Below are 20,365 nucleotides of genomic sequence, written 5' to 3'. Positions count from 1 at the left end.
GTGAAATTCAGCTTTTTTATGCTGCATAGACAAATGCAAAAACCTTTTGCAATCTTGAAACGTTAGTTTTTGTCAAAGACAAGCTTCAAGGCTATGTTTTCATAACACCTGCGCAGTCGGGGGGGATGAACAGGATAATACATTCACAGGGATCCTAGATGGAGGATCGCTAAAAATATCTTTTCTGACATCTAAACCAAATCTTACCAAGGTTTAACCTCAGTTTGTCTCATCTCACTGTGTCACAGTTCATTGTGCATTCTTAGAGATTTGAAGACAAAATCTATATTTATTAGGATTTATTAGGAATCAAATATCTGCATGATTATATAAAATGTTAAATGTGATCTTCTATGACGTTTTCTATATTGACATCTTTTGTATGTACTCCAGGTTGAGGGTGAGTTAAGATCTTTTCATATTTATTGCTAGATGTCCTGAAAAACTAAAAAATGTGCAAAGTTTCCAGCGTTGTCAAATTAATTTATATTTCATCTATTGGGTGACTTAGTTGCCACTGGTAATCATGAATGGACAATTACAAGGCGGTGAGTCAGGGAACAGTATCCATTGCTGAGATGGAGTAGAACAATAAAAACTATCTTTAGTTTCTTAAGAAAATTTGAGAAAAACATAAATATCAACAGAGACACCTGTCTGTTTGTCCTTATCTGTCATGTCCTCTAAACATTATAGTATAATTGGACATAGTCCAATGAATTGTATGAATTGTTGACCATCAAATTCAATAACAGAGAAAACTTAAATTATTTCAGAATAATGAAACATAAAGGAAAAAAAATCAGTTTGAAAGGATAAATACAATTGGCTGATATGTTTTGCATGTATGCATTTACACAATGACCATGTCAGTAAAACTGTCAGAGCATTACGCAGTTAGTCAACCTGTGTAATCTAATTTGGTTACCCAGACTTATTGATGCATCGCTGGATCAGCCATTTGTACTTACGCAGTGCTGTGTTCAAGGAAACAGGGAAAAAAGGTCCCAACATGACTCTTTGGTTAATAATAACTTCCAACAACACTCTGTAGTTTAAAATGAAGTCATATGTTAGTGCCCCCTCTGTTTTTATTTTTTTTAAAACATAATAAAAAAAAACAAACATCTGATCAGAGCAGTTTTGAGTATTAGAGAAAAAAAACAAAACATAAAACTCTTTTCAGTGTGTTATTATTTATTTAATAAAACTGAAGGCAAAAATGTGGGAAATACTAAGTACCGCCCTTATTGTTTTTATAGGATTTAAGAGGGTAAGTTCTAATCATCAGCCCTTTCATGGTCTTAGAGAAGCAATTGTTGCTGCAGTTCAGTCTGGAAGGTGTTATAAAACCATATTTAAACAAGTTGGAGTTCAGAGTTCTACACCAATAAAGATTATTTACAAAAGGGAAAGCATTCAAGACAGTCGCCATTATTCCTAGGAGTGGACGCCCTAGCACATTCACCCAAGGTCAGACAATGAAATGCTCAAAGAAATAAAAAAAAAAAAAAAAAAACTACATCTCAACGCCTACAGGCCTCACTGAGCATGTTAAATGTACATGACAACACAATTAAAAGAAGACTGAACTACTGCGGTTTATTTGTAAGCGTTGCTGAAAGAAATCCTCTTCGGTCAAAAAAAAAAAAAAACCCACAAAAGCACGACCAAAACTGCATCAGAACAAACCGCAAAATATGTGGAACGATGTTTTATGTACAGATGAGACTAAAGTGGTTGTTTGCCCTTACCCAGCACCATGTTTGGCAAAAACCAAACAGCATTTCAGCAAAAACACCTCGTATATGTATATTTAAAAAAGTTATATGTTGGCTAAAACTAAAACTAACTAATCACTGCTACATTTAGGTGATTTTTATTATGTTTTTACAAAAAAACATAGAATTAAAATGGGGGCACTAACTTTTGCACATGACTGAGGACATTAAAGTAGTCTGGAGCTTTATAAAGCTCAGTAGTGCTCTGTGTTACTTTTCTTTATAGTACTGACTCGAGATAAGTGGGGTTGGGAGAGATGTAATGGTGCATCTTGTCAAAAGCCTCACTTGCCTCTGCAGCCCCCATTCATTTGTTTGTCACCTGTCAAAGATGTTGGCAGCTGGTTTTTCTTATTGTCATCTTGATGTGCCTTTTCCTAGGATAGCCATGGAAACCTACATCCGTCAGAGGCAGCTCATCATGTCTCCGCTTCTTCCGTCTCGAGTCACAGGAGAGAATGAACCGCTCACTGCTGTCTTCAACAAAGTCATTGCCACACGGGATGTCAATTCCAAAGGCCAGGGTAAAATGAAGTTCACACAGATGGACAATGCCATCCTCTGTGATTTCAGAGGATCTCTCCAAATTGACCTTTTTGTTTTAAGGCAAAGAAATTATATGTGAGGGGTCTACAAGGTCTATCCTTTCAGCATCTGCCTTGTTTAATTTCTTTCTATGTTTGCTGGCAGGGCTATTTGTGACCCTGAAGCTCCTCCCGGGGGATCTTGCTCAAGTCAGGAAGGACTACCCACATTTTGTGGACCGTAGCACGGCTATTGTCCAAAAAATGGGATTTCCAGAAATCATCCTCCCAGGTGGAATAAAGTGTTTTGTTTTTGGCACTGCTCTACATGTGCCATGGTCATGCACATTTTATTTGCTGACAAAGCCATGATAACTGTTCAGTACATCCACTTGATCATCTGTCCTTTTTTCAGGAAACGTGAGGAATGACTTTTATGTAACCCTGCTACAGGGAGAGTTTGACCGTGGTAAAAAGAAGACCCCAAAAAATGTAGAGGTCACTCTGAGTGTGCATGATGATGAAGGCAATCCCATGGAGGTAAAATAAACCAATGCATGCAAGAAATAATCTTTTATCCTTTTGTTATTTCTGAATATTTGTATTTGTGTTTATTGTATTTGTAACTCTCATCTAACTATTGTACTTTTTAACTGTGCTATGGCTTTATGGATGGGCTGGTCCACTAGTTGGTTCAGACTTGTGTTTCAACAACTGCTGATTTGATTGCAGCTGATTTTGTGCAGACATACATGTCTACCTCATGATGACTTTGGTGATGCTAGCATTTCTTTAATTATTCTTAAAGGTTACATGCCCAAATATGTATAATCTTGTACTTTTATGTCAAATTCGATAGCAAAGACATTAAAGAGCCAATTGATGTCTCTACTATGATGTAAACGAATCTTCCTAATTAATCTCTTAAAGAAAGCAATTTTTCCTGGGGCTGGTTGTGATGGCATCACAGAGTACAAGTCTGTGATCTACTACCAGGTGAAGCAGCCTTGTTGGAATGAAACAGTGAAGGTAATCTGATGTCAATGACCCACATATTCTGAAAATAATATGTTCAGTATATTGAAATAATCCTCTAGGAAACATATAAGCTAAGAATGTACTATTTATGCTAATCTCCCACTAGTTCACATTTTTCTATATGTCTAATCCTGTGTTCACACTCTCCTATATTCCCGTTACTTTTCTCCCCTCCTTGCAAGGTGACAATTCCCATTGAAGATGTATGTCGTTGTCACCTCAGGGTGATGTTCCGACACAGATCCTCCCAGGACAGTGAGTGACTCTGCCTTATTTTTATGACAGACACCCACATGTGATTCTGCCACAATGTTAATCACTGCTACTGTGACTGTTGGTGGATCTGTTCCCATCTTATGCTCCTGTGTATCCTTCAGCTAGGGACAAATCAGAGAAGCCCTTTGGCATGGCCTTCGTCCGGCTTATGAGAGGAGATGGCACAACACTAAAAGACGGCAGGCACGAACTTATCGTATATAAGGTGCTGTTGCTAGATCAAGTTTTTGTATTTTTATTTTGAATTAAATTTGATTCACTGCCCTTATCTTCAAAATAAGCAGCAGATTGTTTATTGCTTTTATCTAATTACACAACTCAGTGTCTTGTATAGCTGACAGTGGGCAGATGGATTATGCATGAATCTCTCCTCAGTCAATAAATACAAAATTAGATCTCTATCGATCAATATGCTGCATGATTCATTCTGTGTTTTATGAATGTCATAGGTTGATGTGAAAAAGGCTGAGGATGCAAAGGTTTATCTCACCTTGCCAGCGACCTGGGCTGAAGTGGAGGAAAAGGAGAAGCAAACAGGAAAGCAGTTCCACCATTCAGGAGTGATTCCTGTTACTAAAGACAGCTTCCAGATTGCAACACTTACCTGCTCTACCAAACTCACTCAGAACGGTACTGCAGTGCACCATTTAGTTTTTTCCCCAATCTGCCGATCTTTAAACTCTGTGATAATTAAAATTTGTCCTGTCACAAGTCGTCCTTAAGAAATTAGGCTGATTCTACAGCGGATAGGGGAGCAGTGCCACTATTATTTCCTTCTCTCACATCGCCTTGAAATTAATTAAGCTGATCTGTGTTGCTAATATTTTGCTGATGTTGATTAATGCAGATCTAATTATGTTTATGTTGGCATTTCAGGCTTTTAACACAATTACCTTAACTGATATTGTAACAGAGGAGGTATCACCCCTACTGATTGTTTTCTGAAGTGTTGATGTTTTTCCAGTGGATCTACTTGGTCTCTTGAACTGGAGGTCAAACCCTGCGGCTTTGGACCAGATCCTGCAGAGGCTGATGGAGGTCGAGGGAGGGGAGATTGTCAAAGTGAGCTGTCTTCTTGTCACAAATGCTGCACTAAATATGTAATGTTCAGATTTTTATAAATGTTGTATAATGTCCTTTTAATGTCAGTATTCTAATTGGTTTCTGTCTTATGCACAGTTTCTTCAGGACACTCTTGATGCTCTGTTCAACATCATGATGGAAACTTCAGAAAAGGACACCTATGACACCCTGGTGTTCAATGCTTTGGTTAGTTTTTGGTGAAGCTGTTGCATCAGTGTGTGATAGTGTATACCATCTAGTGAAGGTAGCAGATGAGATAAATTAAATTAAGTTACACTTCACCTTTTATGTTTCACACCTTTCTCTAAATTTAGCTACATCTTTGTTAAATGCTGAAAATTGCCACTACGTGGTCATGATGCATTTTTGATGAGTTCCAGTTAGCACTAACCTAAGTGACAAATGCATTTCCATTCTTCTGACGGCTTTACTTTAAAAGACAACCTGTGTTTTGCCTTTCAAAATGCTTTTAAGCCACAACTATATTCCATCAGAACCGCTCATCAGATGAGTGAACAGCTTCAGAAACACCCCCCTCCCACACCTTTCAATGTCTGAACACTCTGATATGGTGTAAAATGACTGAAAAATAAACTGTGAAGTTGATATGAATTATAAAGTGATAAACAGGATTACATGCATGGACGAGGTTGTGAGAAACCCTCATGCATGTGAAGGTATTTTATGTCCAGAATTATAATGGGGACTCCACCACTTGACAATGTAGGGTCAAAGTCAGAGGTAGTTACTGAATGTAAACTGAACGGCTAGTGCTGTAAAATGCCGACCTAATACACAGTATGGAAAATGTGTTTTTTTATAAAAATGTTAAGGATTATAACTTGAAGAGGTCACTAAAGAGTTTGAGACACACAGAAACATATATGATTATTTCACTTTAGTCTGTTTTTTTTTTTTTTTTTAATCTTTTTGTTTATAGGTATTTGTAATCTCACTTATTGGGGACATCAAATTCCAGCACTTCAACCCAGTTCTGGAAACCTACATCAACAAGCACTTCAGTGCCACCTTGGCTTATATGTGAGTCTCCATTCATGTTTCCCACTTTTGATGGCTTTCACCCCCTCATCTTGTTTATTTTTAGTGGTTCTTTTGCTCTGCTTTTCCACCTACACCTAAATTACCAGCAGACCTTGGTGACTGACTCATTTACTTTCTCAGGAAGCTAACCGGGGTGCTTAACTACTATGTGGCCCACGCCGAGGAGCCCGTCCTGACTGAGAGACTCTATGCAGCCCTCAAAGCACTCAAGTACTTGTTCAGATTTATTGTACAGTCCCGGGTCCTCTATCTCAGGTATCAGATGCCACACACAAATGCACTTTGCATTCTCATATTGTAAGACTGGTTTGTTGTGATGCATTGTTTGGTCTTGACTCTCAGGTTCTATGGGAACAGTGAAGATGGGGATGCTTTCTTCAACTCTATTCGCACCCTTTTCCTGTCTTTCAATACACTTATGGACAGGCCACTAGATGAGGGAGTGAAGATAAAGGTAAACAGAAGACGTATTGTTAACATTTCTGATAGATAAACTAAAAAATCATGCAGACATGTTTAAAGTTTTCACGCTTTTACAGCTTGGAAATAAAACTACTGTAAAATGAAGGTGGTCAGACTGTGAAAATACTTAATTTGAGCCTTAGCATTTTTCAGTGTTTCATGTAAATTGCTGCAATTGTCCTGCTGTGAAAATTTGCTACACTGTTTTATGGAAAAGTTGAAAAGCTTCACAAATTTACTGTAAAATAAGCATAGGCTCTGTGTTGGCAGCCTCAGTAAGATGAGGAAAAAAACGGGTAAAAAGCTTGTTTTAATAGAGATATAAAAACATCCCCATGCCTCAGCCTGATGAGACCTGATTCTTTGCTTTTTTTTTTCAGGGGGCAATATTGAAATACCTCCCCAGCATCATTAATGACATCCAGACTGTGTTTGATCCCGTAGAGCTGAGGTAACTCTCCAGAGGGTTTGCGCAGCAGGAAATGATAATTGTCTGTCTCAGTGCAAATGATCGCGTTTACTTCTGAGTGAAGGAGGTGTTGTTCTTAATTCTGATTCTTTCTTTTGTGTGTGCCGCTCATTAGTCCTCTGTGACAATAATTACTAAATGTGAAATGTGAATAGCATTGAAATTGTCACAGCTGCTCTTTTGACTCTTTTCTTTCATTCTCTTTCCAGCGTTCTCCTAGCGAAGTTCATTGAGAGCATTCCTGACTCTCAGCTCGTGCGTCAGAAGCTGGGCTGCATGTGTAAAATGGTGGAGAGTGACCTTTTCAAGCATCCAGGTAGGAGTCCTCGAGGCTCAAAAAGCACATAATGACATTTCACACAAGATGAGGGAGGGGGGGGGTGGGAATTTTGCTTCGCATTACACCTACATACAAGTTTGCCAGGTCAACCCCATTAAAACAGGAAATGTATGTGTTTGTGTATGGGTGTGTTTGTTATTCAACTAGCACTATTTTTTTTCTTACCTTTTGCCACAGACTGTCGAGATGTGCTTCTGCCACTTGTTACGGACCAGCTCAGTGGACAGCTGGATGACCACTCTAGTAAACCTGATCATGAGGCCTGCGTCCAACTGCTCAGCACAGTATTGGACAACCTGGACCGCAAGGATGTGGTGAGGAATCTGAATTCACCCTAAGATATAGAGATTAGAAGTTGAAATGGCAATGAAACCTAAATGACGGAAACTAAAAACATCTAGTTAGAATGAGATTGTGGATGTAAGTGATCAAAATGAGCTTCCTTAGCAGCTTTAGAGATATTGTACAGACATCTGAGGATTTGGTCTAAATCTGCTGCAGTTTTGCATTGAAATGACCCAGTTCAGGTGCTTCAGGTCTCTCCTTAGAGGGATTCCGGGCACATCCAACTGAGAGGAAGCCCCGGGGCAGACCCAGAGCATGCTGGAAGGATTACATTACCAAAAATTCTCCCATCTGGCATGGAAGCATTCTTACTATAGGATGTAGCTAAGGAACATCTGGGCCACCCTGCTTAACCTGCTGCCATTGTTACAAAGATAAGCAGTTCAAAGCAGATGGAACATCTATTCATGCTCATAGTTTGCAGGTTTGTTTACAGAGTATTTAAAATACAAAATTGCCTGCACCTATGTAGCACTTCTAACCTTATTTGTACACAAATATTCATCCATTCACACACGTACTCACATACTGATGTTAAAACTGCAACACAAGGTAATGGCTTTAGAAACTTCAGTGTCAGCGTTTAGGGTCGTGTCCATGGATACATTGACACAAATGGGAGGAGCAGGGGATCAAACCACCAACCCTTTGAGTGGTTGACTGCCACTTTACCTGCTGAACCACAGCCACCCCTCAAATATGAGCCTTGAGCATACTAAAATGAAATGAATGAATTTATGATAAACCTCACTGAGAGCAGATTTAATTGTTTGTTTTCAGGATGGTGATTATTGTCAATAGTTTTTCTTTTATTCCTTTGTGTAAACATAAATTTTAAATAGTCAAAAATCACAATTCCCTAAAATGTAAAGTGACAGATTTTATTTTTGTCAGACTGACAGCCCAGACCACAAAGAGTTTTAATTACCTATAATTTTAGAACAAAGATAAGAAACAAACCTCCACACTTCAAACGGTGGTAACATGAAATGTTTGCCATTTGCTCTTAAAAAAGTATATAAAAAATAGTGGATTAGTTTTAAAATAATAAAAATAATTATATAATAAATAAAATAATTTTAGCTCTTGTTTCTGACAGACTGGATTATCCATAGTACCTGGAACAGTGTTTCAGGAGGAGCTGCTGCTGTAAATAATTGAAGGAAAAAGTTTTTTTTGTAATTTGGGTAAATTGGCCCATAAATACCGACTGCACTCTGTAGTGAGCGTGTGTGTGTGTGTTGATGTGTTTCGCCTGGTAATTGTACTTGAAGCTGTTCTGTGCGTGCAGGGTCCAACCAGAGGTCACGTACAGCTGATAATGGAGCGGCTCCTTCGCAGGGTTAATCGCACTGTCATCAGCATGGACAGAACCTCTTCTCTCATTGTAAGACGCAGTGTGATGTTATAGCTGAAATGCCCTTGACAAGTACATCCACAGCATTCATGTTAATGTCAGTAATACTGATACCAGCAACAGCTAAATATAGTAATAGTCCAATCTTTAAGAGCCATGACAAAACACAGTAATAACATGAGCGCAACAAAAGTGCTGAAGTGTCCTACATGCAGCTTTTCTGAGAGATGTATTACAGTGAAACGTTGAGTAATTGTGGACTTCTCTACGGCAGGGCCACTATCTAGCCTGCATGACGGCGATCCTGAAGCAAATGGATGATATGCATTATGCACACTACATCAGCACCTTCAAGACAAGACAGGACATCATTGTAAGTGTCCCGGTTCTTCCCCTGTTGGCTACATCTTGTCCTGAAACATCTCATCAATAACAGGAATTAAACCACCTAGGCCACTTAATGCTCCTTAAGAGAGTATTGATTATAGACATTTCAGGCTGTGGATTGGACTGACATGATGAGGATGTCAGTGAGCCTCCATTAAGCTCTGGGGGCACTATGTGTGCCTGACATGTAGCAGCACAGTTGTAGATTTGCTTCGCTCGGTCTTCTAGATATTATTTATTGTATTTCTCTAAAGCGACAGTGTGCATATGTGTGGTTGCAGTTAAACCTCTACTCTGCCTTCAGGACTTCCTCATGGAGACATTCATCATGTTTAAGGACCTCATGGGAAACATCTTCCCTGCTGACTGGGTGATCATGAACCTGGTGCAGATGCAGGTCTTTCTGAGGGCCATCAACCAGTACTCGGATGTCCTCAACATGTATTTCCTGGACCAGGCACATTTTCAACTACAGGTATGTCTTGTCCTTCCCCCTCCCTCCTCAGTAGAGGTTACATTTTTTATTAACCACAAATTCAAAAGCAAGATAATTATGACATTAATATTTGAAAACCCCTCTACTCTTGCAGCTGTGGAATAACTACTTTCATTTGACCGTGGCGTTTCTCACCCACAAGACACTGCAGCTGGAATCCTTTTCTCAGGAGAAACGAAATAAGATACTCAACAAGTAAAATCATTTGCAATTCATCAAAAAGATTATTTAAATAGAGAAAACTTAATTTAACAGTGCTTTGAATTAAATTTGCCACAGATATGGAGACATGAGGAAGACTATTGGATTTAAGATCAGAGATATGTGGTACAATCTTGGTGAGTAACTGATAATCTCGCTATTATCATAGAGTTTGGGAAACTGTTTATTCAGTGCCTACCAGTGATGCAAGGGGAATAACAAGACAATATTTTTTTATTGTCCAGTTTTACAGTGTGCTGTTCTTGTTGTCTTGTTGTTGTCTACTACATTATTAAATTTGTCATATCTTTGTTGAGAAATGAAGAGGCAGCTTATTGCCTTCTCAAATCATACTCTGATATTTCTGCGTGATAATGTTTTGTTATCCCTCAGGCCCCCACAAAATGAAGTTCATCCCAGCCATGGTCGGACCCATTCTGGAGGTCACACTGGTGCCACAGCCTGAACTGAGAAAAGCCACCATCCCCATCTTCTTTGATATGATGCAGTGTGAGCACAACTTTAGCCCCGGGCGCACATTTGAGAAGGTAAAAACTTATCTCAGAAGTTCAGCACCTTAGTGCGCTTCCTTTGAATTTGACTGAAGCCGCTTCTGGCTTATTATGACATTTGTGATGTGTATGAGGGTGTTTTTTTAATTCCCTTCTTGTCTTTGCAGTTTGAGAATGAGCTGATAAAAAAATTGGATCAAGCAGTTGAAGGGGGCCGAGGGGACGAGCAGTACAAAGTCCTGCTGGAGAAAACGTAAGGCTGGGGAGCAGATCAAACAGAAAATATTTCTTTTATTCTTCAAGTGGTTTAAGTGGTACAACACACTGGTCAAAATCCTTCAATTCTGTGTAATGGTGAATCCACATAGGATTGTATCTAAAATACAACAAAGGCTTTTCTGATTGCATTATTTGAAAAAGTCCTCAAGTGGCCAGATGGGCTGTTAGAATTGCAAGCACCCTCTAATCAATGGAAACCCCTCAGGGAGAGAATGTACAGTCCCTAGCAATTGCAAAATGAGATTTTAATGTGCTCATTGGGAGAAAAGGTAAGCACTGGCAAACTAATAAAGCCAAAATAGCCTTTCACAGCTAAAGAATAGTCTGTGAGGGATATTTGTTTGTATGTACAGGTTGCTGGACCACTGCAGACGGCACAGATATCTGTCACAGTCAGGAGAGGAGCTGGCTCTGCTGCTGAGCAGCCTGCTAGAGAAACTCCTTGCGTACCGCACAATCACACATGACGAAAGTCCTGAGCACCGCATGAGCTGCACTGTCAATGTGCTGGTATGCTCTGTGCCTTTATTTAACACTATTTCTGCATTTACTGTACATAAAGCAACTACCTGTACAAAATGCAAGTGAAAAAGTTTTTTCAGAAATATGCCATTAAGCCTTTTTTTCTCCTCTAGAATTTTTACAAAGAAAAGAAGAGAGAGGACATTTACATCCGGTGAGTTGGCTGAAGATATGAAGCATCTGCTTTTTGCACCAAATTGCTAAATGTATCTAACTGACTTTTGTAACTAGGTACTTGTACAAGCTGCGAGATTTGCATCTGGACTGTGAGAACTACACAGAGGCAGCCTACACTCTGCTATTACATGCTGAATTATTGGAGGTATCTGACACATCAGTGTCTATTTTTTTATTTAGCTTACACAAGCTCAAGATCAGACAGACAAAGAAAGACACAGAAAACAATGCTTAACATTTGCTAATACCACCATGCTTTAAAATATTTACCTGATTGTTGCATTTATCAATTTGCTTCCTCAGTGGTCTGACAAACAGTGCACACCTCATCTGATACCTCGAGACGGGGAACAAGTGTGGACCCAACAGGAGCTTAAAGAGAGGCTCTTCCATGAGATCATATGTTATTTGGACAAGGGCAAGGTGAGCACTGACTGCTCTACGTGTCAACTGGTGCCAGACGTTCATATTTATAATGTGTCTGAAACCTGCCCCCTGAGATAGCTTTGTGAAACTCATGAAGACTTCAACTCCCACTCTAGCTTTGTTGTGTCAGTCTTTAGATTCAGTTCAGTTCAATACAATTTATTTAAATAGCACCAAGTCACAGAATCATCTCAAGATACCTTACAGTTGGAGATCTCTTTTACAGACTAGTAGTCTGATGTCTTGTCACTGACTGCTACATATCAACTTTGCACATCACTTAAAGCCATGAAGCGGGGGTTTCACTGAGGACAGTCTCGTGAGCCACATGACAGTCCAGCTTGTGCTTTTATATTTTTGTGTTCACATTTTATGTCCCTTTTTTAACTGAGTGATGCACGTTTCTTCTAAGATGTGGGAAAAGGCCATTGAAATGGGCAAGCAGCTGGCCAAGATGCATGAGAGCTACATGTTTGACTTCATGGAGCTGAGCCAGCTGCTGGTAAGAGGATATGTACTTTGTGATTCAACCCTACAAACAAAATGCTTGTTGTTCTTAAAACAACTGAAAAGGCACCTTTAAATACTGATATGAAGCTGAAATAAAATGTTATAAAAATGTCATAAAATGTTATTGTTAATGCCTTAATAGTGTTGAAATTAGCCCTAATGAGGACAAGAACTGTGCGGCAGGTTTTACTAGGCTGGCTGCATTTTGTTGAAACAACAGTTCAAGGAAGTGGATAAGAGATAAGCATCTATTTATAAACCTTTCAGCATTAGTCATTTAGTATGATTATGCTCCGGTAGGCATTATTCAAAATGATATAAAAGAGGAAGACAGTAACTGTTTTTCTTTTTTAGATGCAACTGGAGTAAAGTTGATGAATGATGATGAATGACATTGGTTTGTAGCCACTGACGGTGTAATTACAACATACTGTTTATATACTTCAACCATACCATCTTCTTTGTCCTCTGTCACAGAAAAAACAAGCTCAGTTCTATGAAAGTATAATGCATGCGATGCGGCCACAGCCAGAGTACTTTGCTGTTGGATATTATGGTCTTGGATTCCCTTCTTTCCTCAGGGTAAGAAAATGATAACCTGTTTCAATAAATAGCTACGTAGAGAAGCCCTCATGTGCCCATGCTTATGCAATGAGCTATCTTTTTGAAACATTTCTCGGGGCAATGTGCAAGAATATGATAAAGGTTATTGACTTTTTGATGACCCAAGATAAAGTCAGAGTGAATCCTTTTAATGAAAAGCTTGATCATAATTTTGGCTTTTTATTGAGTTTCATTTGGTTTGAAACTTTCCTCTGCAGAACAAGATGTTCATCTATAGAGGCAAAGAGTATGAGTGGCTTGAAGACTTCAGCTTGAAGTTGCTCTCTCAATTCCCAAATGCAGTCCGGATGACCAGCACAACGCCCCCTGGAGACAACATAAGCAGCTCCTCTGGACAGTGTATCCTTATATAATATCCCACAGAAAGCTATTGTTATCTCTTTTTTTACCCTGTAAGCAGTGTGGCTGCAGGATACAGGTCTGTGAATAGCTAAATGACTATTGGATGGTTTGCCATAAAATTGAGCACACTGAAGTTTCTGATCTGGGACCTCATCAGATCAGTACTTTAATTTGTCCAGTGTTTTGCCCCAGACAAAACCATTCCTGTAAAATGAATAGCATTGGTTGTACTTGTAGTTTATTGCTAATTCTTTTGTTAGAATAACACTAGACCAAGGTGTTAAACTTTGCCAAGGTGACAGCCCCCCAAAGCTGATAGCACAGCTGAGAACTCTTAGTCTGACAGATTAAAAAAAAAAAAAACTGTAATTCAGGACAACTTGTCTTTATCTGCTCCATCACACTATTTCTGGTCTTATCCTTAGCTGAACTTCACAGACATCCAGTGCTTCACTGTCAAGCCTGTTCTCACCGTGCCGCACCAGTTTAAAGACAAAGGGGTTCCAGAGCAGATATTAAAGTGTGTAACAGAACACTTATAGGCTGATTTATTTTCTCATGAATGCCTTGGGATTTATAGTTCTCTGGTCACATTGCTAACTTACCATTGTCCTTCCCTGTGCTCTTACAGCTATTACAGAACCAATGAAGTGGACCAGTTCCAGTATTCCAGGCCCTTCAGGAAAGGTGAAAAGGACCCAGACAATGAATTTGCAGTGAGCACTTTTTAAATTTTCTTTAGAGCACAAAGCTTATATGTCTTAATACACATGCCTATAAATTTTAACAAATCATTATATTAGTAACAACCATGTGTTTGCATGTCTCACTCTGAAGAATAATAAAGAAAGTTAAATGTGCATCTTTAATATTTAATTGATATTTATTCTGCCCTACAGACCATGTGGATCGAGCGAACAACTTACATTACCGCCTATCGCTTCCCAGGGATTCTGAAGTGGTTTGAAGTGAAATCTGTCTCAGTGGTGAGTAGCTGTCTTAATGCTCAAGCTGTTTTTGTTTCTTGTGTCTTCACGGCTGTTGTCACTTTAAATTGTGATCTGATTCACTGTATTCTTTATCTATTTCATTTCCTGATGGGCAGGAAGAGATCAGTCCTTTGGAGAATGCCATAGAAGCCATGGAGATGGCCAATGAAAAGCTGAGTAACCTTGTGCAGCAGCAAGCTTGCGATCGCTCGCTGTCCGTCAACCCACTGTCCATGATGCTAAGCGGCATTGTTGACCCTGCTGTCATGGGCGGCTTCTCCAACTATGAAAAGGTCTGACTTTTTTCTTTAATATGACATTTGTGTGCACAAATAAAGAAAGAAATAAACCTCATTATTTAGTCAAGTCGTACTTTTATTGTGTAGACTTTATATAATTTATTTTATAGCAAAAGACATGAAATACTGTACATAGAGAGACAAAAAAAATTATATATATATATATATTAAGTACTATTACAGCGTCAATGAAAAAATTATAATGGAATTCTCACTCTACTGTGCTCACTCAGACTTGATTTTGCATATATAATGTTCATCATGCCATTAGTTTTACATGTCATAAACTGAAGTGCTGGAAATATTTAAATATCGATTTGATTAGTGATTAAAAATGAAGGGATCATCAAAGTGTTCAGGGTACTGCGTCTAGTAACTGTGAATGTCTCAACCACATTTTATGGTGATTTATCCAATAGATGTTTATGTTTCACTGGATGAGTGAAAGTACTGAACTGAGGAAAAGTCAGGGATTAGAATTCATCCTGTGGAGACCACGAATGTCAACATTTGAAATTTCCATCCAATAGTTCCTGGGGTATTTGAGGATGGAATCAAGTGGTCGACCAACAGATGGACATTGCCATCTGTAGTCGTGTTGCTTGTCTGGCTTGTAATACACTATATTTGAATGGTGTCTAGGAGCAGTAATCAGTCTTCAGATCTTACAGACTTCATTGTATTATCACTTTTCTAAATCAGGTTGTGAGCACAGTTCTCTCTAAAGTCATTGATCTTTAAAAATCTATTGCAATCAAACATTGCAAAACCACAATAATAACTGATAAATCATGCAGCTGCAACGTGAATGTGTAAATCTTTTTTTCCATAAACATGACTTCTGACTGGCCTCAGGCATGTTAGGAGCTGCAAAGTTTTATTCATTAGGGAGCTGCTGTGACCTCTTTGTCATACTGTGGAAACCTGTTTATTTTTGCTTGCAGCTAAATTTTAAGTGAGTATGTTTAAAAAGTTGCCAAATTTTCCTGCCTATCCTGTGTAGGCATTCTTTACAGATACCTACATGCAACAGCACCCGGAGGACCACAAACGCATTGAGGTCCTTAAACACCTCATCGCCCTGCAGGTAAATCTTTCAACCGTAATTGTCATTGACACTGGCCTCAAAGCTGAAAACGTTTTGTAACAGTTAAGTGCCTGTCTTCCCCTCCAGATCCCTCTCTTAGCAGATGGGATTCGCATCCATGGGGAGAAGACGACAGAGCAGCTGAAGCCCTTACACAACCGTCTGGTTACTTGCTTCCAAGACCTTCGGGAGAAAGTGGAGAAGCATTATGGCGTCATAACCTTGGTGTGTTGCCAACCGCAAACTCAATTTAATGCAAGATGGTGCCAACTTAAGCTATTGGCCCTCTTGCTTTCCTATGAGACGATTCTCATTCAAAGCAGAATGTACATTATATCAGCACAGGACCATAAATCTTCCTTTAGCCAGTCCATTGCAACCTGTGTTTTGCCTGTCATTATGCTCCTCTTGTGCCAAGATTCCCCAATGATGCTTAATCCCATTTGTGTGTCCCAGCCCTGCTCCCTTACTGAGAAGAAGAAGAGTCGTGTGGGCTCAATGGTGATGCCTTACATCCTGTCCTCCACCCTGCATCGCATGTCCACTATCTCAACCCTCTCCACTGCCTCCTCAGGCCTCTCCAGCAGCTCCACATCCTCAGAGGGACACTCCTGCATGTCATCCCAAGAGTCAGTCTCTGCCTCCTCTCCATGTTTTTATTTGCCTACCTTTCCTTGTTCCTATGTTGCCGTCACTGTGTATTTCAGTTTTTTTTTTTTTTTTCTATTTAGTCGAATTAAAAGCACTGTTTGTCTTTCTGATTGTACACCTGTCTGCATCTCTTTCTTTGCCTCTTATTTTTTACAAGCAGCTCCTTGTTGTCCCGCCCCAGCGATCGCAGGGCCTCGGTTTTGTCCCGCTCTGAGGAGGACAACAGGATTGCTAGAAAGAACAGAAAGGAGTGGAGTGTGAGCAAATCTCAGGTCTTACTGGAGAGGCAGTCAGACACAGATGTGGTAAGGCCCAACTGTATATGCAGAAGCTATTTCTTCTCAGAGAAAATATATATATATATATATATATATATATATATATATATATATATATATATATATATATATATATATATATATATATATATATATATACACACTGTATATATGCTGCCCTGTTTTCAATTCTGTCCAAAGGTGCTCAGTACTTGCACTCGGTTGATTAGATACGCTGTTTGCAAAACAGTTTCTGTTATTTAGCTGTGAACTGGGAATATCTCCATTATGCTGGACTCTTTTACATGGTTACCTATACTTGTGTTTCCCCATTTTTATTGCAGACGCCTCCAGAGAAGCAGCAAAGACCCAAGAGTTTACAATTAGGAGACAGACGGCTTACTCTCTCCTTGTTCCAGGGTGTTTCATCCCAGCTCAGTCTGTCTAACCCTCTCAGCCCGCTACCTGCCTCTCCACAACCACTGCACACACCACGTAGCTCCAGTATGTCTCTGACAAACACCACCCTGCATGTTGTCATTTTATTTGCTCTTACAATCATGCCTTTCACACAGGCAACAAAGAAATATCATGCCTGCTTACTTTGTGTAAACACATTCTGGTCTACAGCCTTAATCAGGTCAGACAACAACTGAGGCATTTGATCTACAAAGCGTTTATTTCCTGTCTTCTGTTGTAGGTTATTCGTCGCTTTTCAGTGACAATGATGCCAATACCATTGACACCCCGGGGACCCCCCCACCTATGCCCCCGAAGAAACACCCGCACGAGATTGACAACCCCGGGTTCTCTTCTGAGGTGTGTCTTCTCAGAGAAAATAGCACCCCCACACTAATGCATATTTAACGGCATGTAAACGTTAAAATATTCTGTTTTTAGTTTTATTTGAAGTCCTCATTTGAACTCTCCTTCCCCACAGTTCACTCCCCCGCTGCCAATGAAAATTGAGAGCAAGCCTCCTCCACCGCCTCCGAAAACGCGGAAGTCCATGTTCCCCTCGTAGGAGCACAAACACACACACCCATTCGGGCTACACCTACGCACAGGCCTTGAAGTTTCCCTAATTCTCTGATAAGTGTGTGATAAAAGTGCAGTTGCATCTGTGGCATTGTGGAAACACCACAGTAGAGCACAAATACAGGACCAGATTTTCAGTGGATAAAAGTTTCAATACCTTCAAGCAACCCTTTGTTGTCAGGTTTTAGCTGTTTTGTTTTTAAGCCGGAAGGAAGGATACTTGTGAGGTTATTGTCATTAGATGGTACTACTGTGCAAAAAATAAATATAGAGAGAGATTTTTGATGATGATGATTTGGGTACATAAGGTCACTACAACCTTGGGTTCAGTCTGTTTTTTTTTTTTGAAGGGAGCTAAGCAGATGTTGTTTTGTGTTTTTTGTTTTTGTTTTTCTTGAAGAAAAGAATATATTGTACAAACTTTATCACTCACAGGGAAAAGGAATGACCAGTGCTGCAATGTAATATTTAGTTAGTAGTTTTGGAGGTACACTGGATGAACCCTAGCTGTTCACTGGCTCTCTGTATTTGAACAGTGAAAAGCTGCATTAGGTACACGTCAAACTTGATCAGGAACAGGGAATACAATGTACACAACGTTATTGATTGTTGTGAATTTTTTTGATGCTGGTGTTCTGTATTGTTCTGATCAAACCCCACTTTCCTTAACTATGTTTGAGAAACACTGGATGGCATTATTGAATGTGGCGCAGATTTGCTTCTTCTGATGTTTATGTTGAACTAAATACTGGAACGGATGCTTCCAAACTGCATCACGTTGAAGTTTCTCCTCAGACTCTTTCTCCAATGGTATGGGAAATAGGCTTGGTTGTTTTTTTTTTTTGCAGTGTGATAAATAGAGACACCACCAAAGGACACCATTCTCATGTCTGCATAGTAAATATATAGCTGGAGGTTACAGCAGGTTAGTTTAGCTTAAAATCCAGAGTTTTAATGATGCTGGGAGGCAGATTTTTGTTGTCTTTGCACAGTGAAAGTCCAGCTGTTTCCTCCTGTTTGCTTCTAAATGGTAAGAAAGAAACTGGCTCTCACTTTCAGCTACACATTTACCGTACAGTCAGGAGAGTGGTGTCAGTCTTCTCATCTATGTCAGGGTAGATTTTCCATAATGTCAAACTGATATTTCCATTCAAGTTCACTTCAGGTGTTCACTTGAGTTTTTTTTTTATCAAATCACTGAAATTTAACTTATTGCTGTTCAATAAATTTGAATATTTCCATTGTTTTGCACACACAGTGTCTACAGAAATAGTTTAATGTTATGCTGCGTACTTTAAGTCGTATTACAGCATATTCTTCAAGCGTGCACTGTCAAGATTTATTTTAAAGAATCAATAATTTTGTGCCTTCAGAGTACTGGGTCTATGCACGTAAGAATCAAAAATCAAGTTGAATTTATAAATGAGTTGTCAGTATTTTAGTTTTATTTTTTTAAACTGTAATTTGTTTTACAAGTGATTGCCTTTTCTGTACAGACCTCGTTCCCTGAAAAGGATCAAAGAATTTTATACGAACAGAGCCTCAAGAGATAAATAATGATCTTTTTTTATGAACGAACTGTTGTTGACTGAACAGAAATAAAGATTTGTTGAAAGACCAGAAAACTCCCATTTCTTTGGTGCCATTGATTCTTTTGGGTTTTTTTTTTTTTTTTTTTAAAGCATTTTCTCCATCTTTGAACACAAATCCTGTCAACAGAGTGAATATAGATTAATCTCCATCCCCCCACTGGATACCCAACACAAACACGCATGCACACACACACACACAGTTATTTGGATGCTGCTGATAGCATGAAAAATTACCCGTTCAAGTTCAAAACATCTAACAAACTAGCATGAGAATGATGATTTATGTATTGCAAATTCGATTAGAATAGGTGTAGGGAAATAGCTTGTGCACCAGGCAGGGAGGAGGCTTTGGCATGTTTGTAGGAGCTGTGTGATTTGACTGGTCCTGCTAATCTGGATTGCTAATGGTCTGTTCCTTCCTGTCAGATAGCGGGGTATGGGATATCACTCTTCCTGCAAGTCAGAGGACCATTGACTATTTGAAGCGATGTTCACCCATGCAAGGAGAGCAGCTTTGCAACTGCCAGCTTCAACTTGATGCTCAGGAAGATCTCCATGGAAACAATCTCCATACTGTGGACATGTTTACACTTCCATGCTGTATAGCATCTGAGGACATCAATCACAACAGTCTCCTTTCCTTCCTTTCATTTACACAGCCACATCTTTCCATCCATTCCTCAACTGACAATAAGGCAATGACACATCTGTGTCTAACTTTGAGCTACACAGTCCGAGAACTCTCTCTCTCTCACACACACACACGCACACACAGGGAGTTTCCATTACTTTCAGACAGCACTCAGTGGAAAGCAGCTGGAGTTTCCACTTTTGTTCTGTTTTTTACTGTTCAAACTATCTGTACCTGTTTGGTGACCAATGAAGTAAGATTACAGTGTTTTACCAAAACATATACACACCATCGACTGGAGAAAACAAAGTTATGTATAGCAGAACTGTGTTTCCACAATAAGCACCTCTCATCTCCTCAGATCTATCTAATAATATGCTGCTAATACCTGAATGTAACTAATGTATAAATTATGTTGACACTTGTGGAAGTTCAATTTTAAATGGCTTCTTTTTCTTAGATGGATATTCATATTCCACCACCAGTATTGCATCCGTGTTGGTCAGTACTACTTTGTCATACTGAGCTGTCCTCCACTCAACATGCTAAACCCAACTCTCTCCAACAGAGACAGACATACAAGAGGA

General features: G+C 39.3%; 1 protein-coding gene across 1 annotated transcript in view; it reads left to right on the top strand.

The window, feature by feature from the left end:
- Nucleotides 1-19,000, top strand: part of dock5 (dedicator of cytokinesis 5) — a 29,300-nt gene extending 10,300 nt beyond the window's left edge. Inside the window, exons 12-51 of the mRNA XM_026343366.1 lie at nt 2,163-2,305; nt 2,472-2,597; nt 2,721-2,845; nt 3,236-3,334; nt 3,526-3,598; nt 3,721-3,824; nt 4,069-4,249; nt 4,584-4,681; nt 4,799-4,888; nt 5,643-5,743; nt 5,885-6,019; nt 6,107-6,218; nt 6,607-6,677; nt 6,905-7,011; nt 7,213-7,349; nt 8,672-8,767; nt 9,012-9,110; nt 9,429-9,599; nt 9,715-9,815; nt 9,900-9,958; nt 10,215-10,369; nt 10,501-10,586; nt 10,966-11,122; nt 11,248-11,288; nt 11,366-11,456; nt 11,615-11,734; nt 12,150-12,239; nt 12,725-12,829; nt 13,069-13,210; nt 13,652-13,733; nt 13,845-13,929; nt 14,113-14,199; nt 14,319-14,495; nt 15,505-15,588; nt 15,676-15,813; nt 16,045-16,217; nt 16,400-16,544; nt 16,862-17,021; nt 17,218-17,336; nt 17,458-19,000. Coding sequence (XP_026199151.1) covers nt 2,163-2,305; nt 2,472-2,597; nt 2,721-2,845; nt 3,236-3,334; nt 3,526-3,598; nt 3,721-3,824; nt 4,069-4,249; nt 4,584-4,681; nt 4,799-4,888; nt 5,643-5,743; nt 5,885-6,019; nt 6,107-6,218; nt 6,607-6,677; nt 6,905-7,011; nt 7,213-7,349; nt 8,672-8,767; nt 9,012-9,110; nt 9,429-9,599; nt 9,715-9,815; nt 9,900-9,958; nt 10,215-10,369; nt 10,501-10,586; nt 10,966-11,122; nt 11,248-11,288; nt 11,366-11,456; nt 11,615-11,734; nt 12,150-12,239; nt 12,725-12,829; nt 13,069-13,210; nt 13,652-13,733; nt 13,845-13,929; nt 14,113-14,199; nt 14,319-14,495; nt 15,505-15,588; nt 15,676-15,813; nt 16,045-16,217; nt 16,400-16,544; nt 16,862-17,021; nt 17,218-17,336; nt 17,458-17,541 — 4,549 coding nt within the window. The 3' untranslated portion in view covers nt 17,542-19,000. The remainder of the gene's footprint in view (nt 1-2,162; nt 2,306-2,471; nt 2,598-2,720; nt 2,846-3,235; nt 3,335-3,525; nt 3,599-3,720; nt 3,825-4,068; nt 4,250-4,583; nt 4,682-4,798; nt 4,889-5,642; nt 5,744-5,884; nt 6,020-6,106; nt 6,219-6,606; nt 6,678-6,904; nt 7,012-7,212; nt 7,350-8,671; nt 8,768-9,011; nt 9,111-9,428; nt 9,600-9,714; nt 9,816-9,899; nt 9,959-10,214; nt 10,370-10,500; nt 10,587-10,965; nt 11,123-11,247; nt 11,289-11,365; nt 11,457-11,614; nt 11,735-12,149; nt 12,240-12,724; nt 12,830-13,068; nt 13,211-13,651; nt 13,734-13,844; nt 13,930-14,112; nt 14,200-14,318; nt 14,496-15,504; nt 15,589-15,675; nt 15,814-16,044; nt 16,218-16,399; nt 16,545-16,861; nt 17,022-17,217; nt 17,337-17,457) is intronic.
- The last annotated feature ends 1,365 nt before the right edge of the window (nt 19,001-20,365 follow it).

Source organism: Anabas testudineus, chromosome 9 (genome assembly GCF_900324465.2).
Source record: "Anabas testudineus chromosome 9, fAnaTes1.2, whole genome shotgun sequence".
Classification (NCBI taxonomy): Eukaryota; Metazoa; Chordata; class Actinopteri; order Anabantiformes; family Anabantidae; genus Anabas; species Anabas testudineus.
Note: the sequence above shows the minus strand (reverse complement) of the source record. Positions and strands in the feature narration are given on the sequence as shown.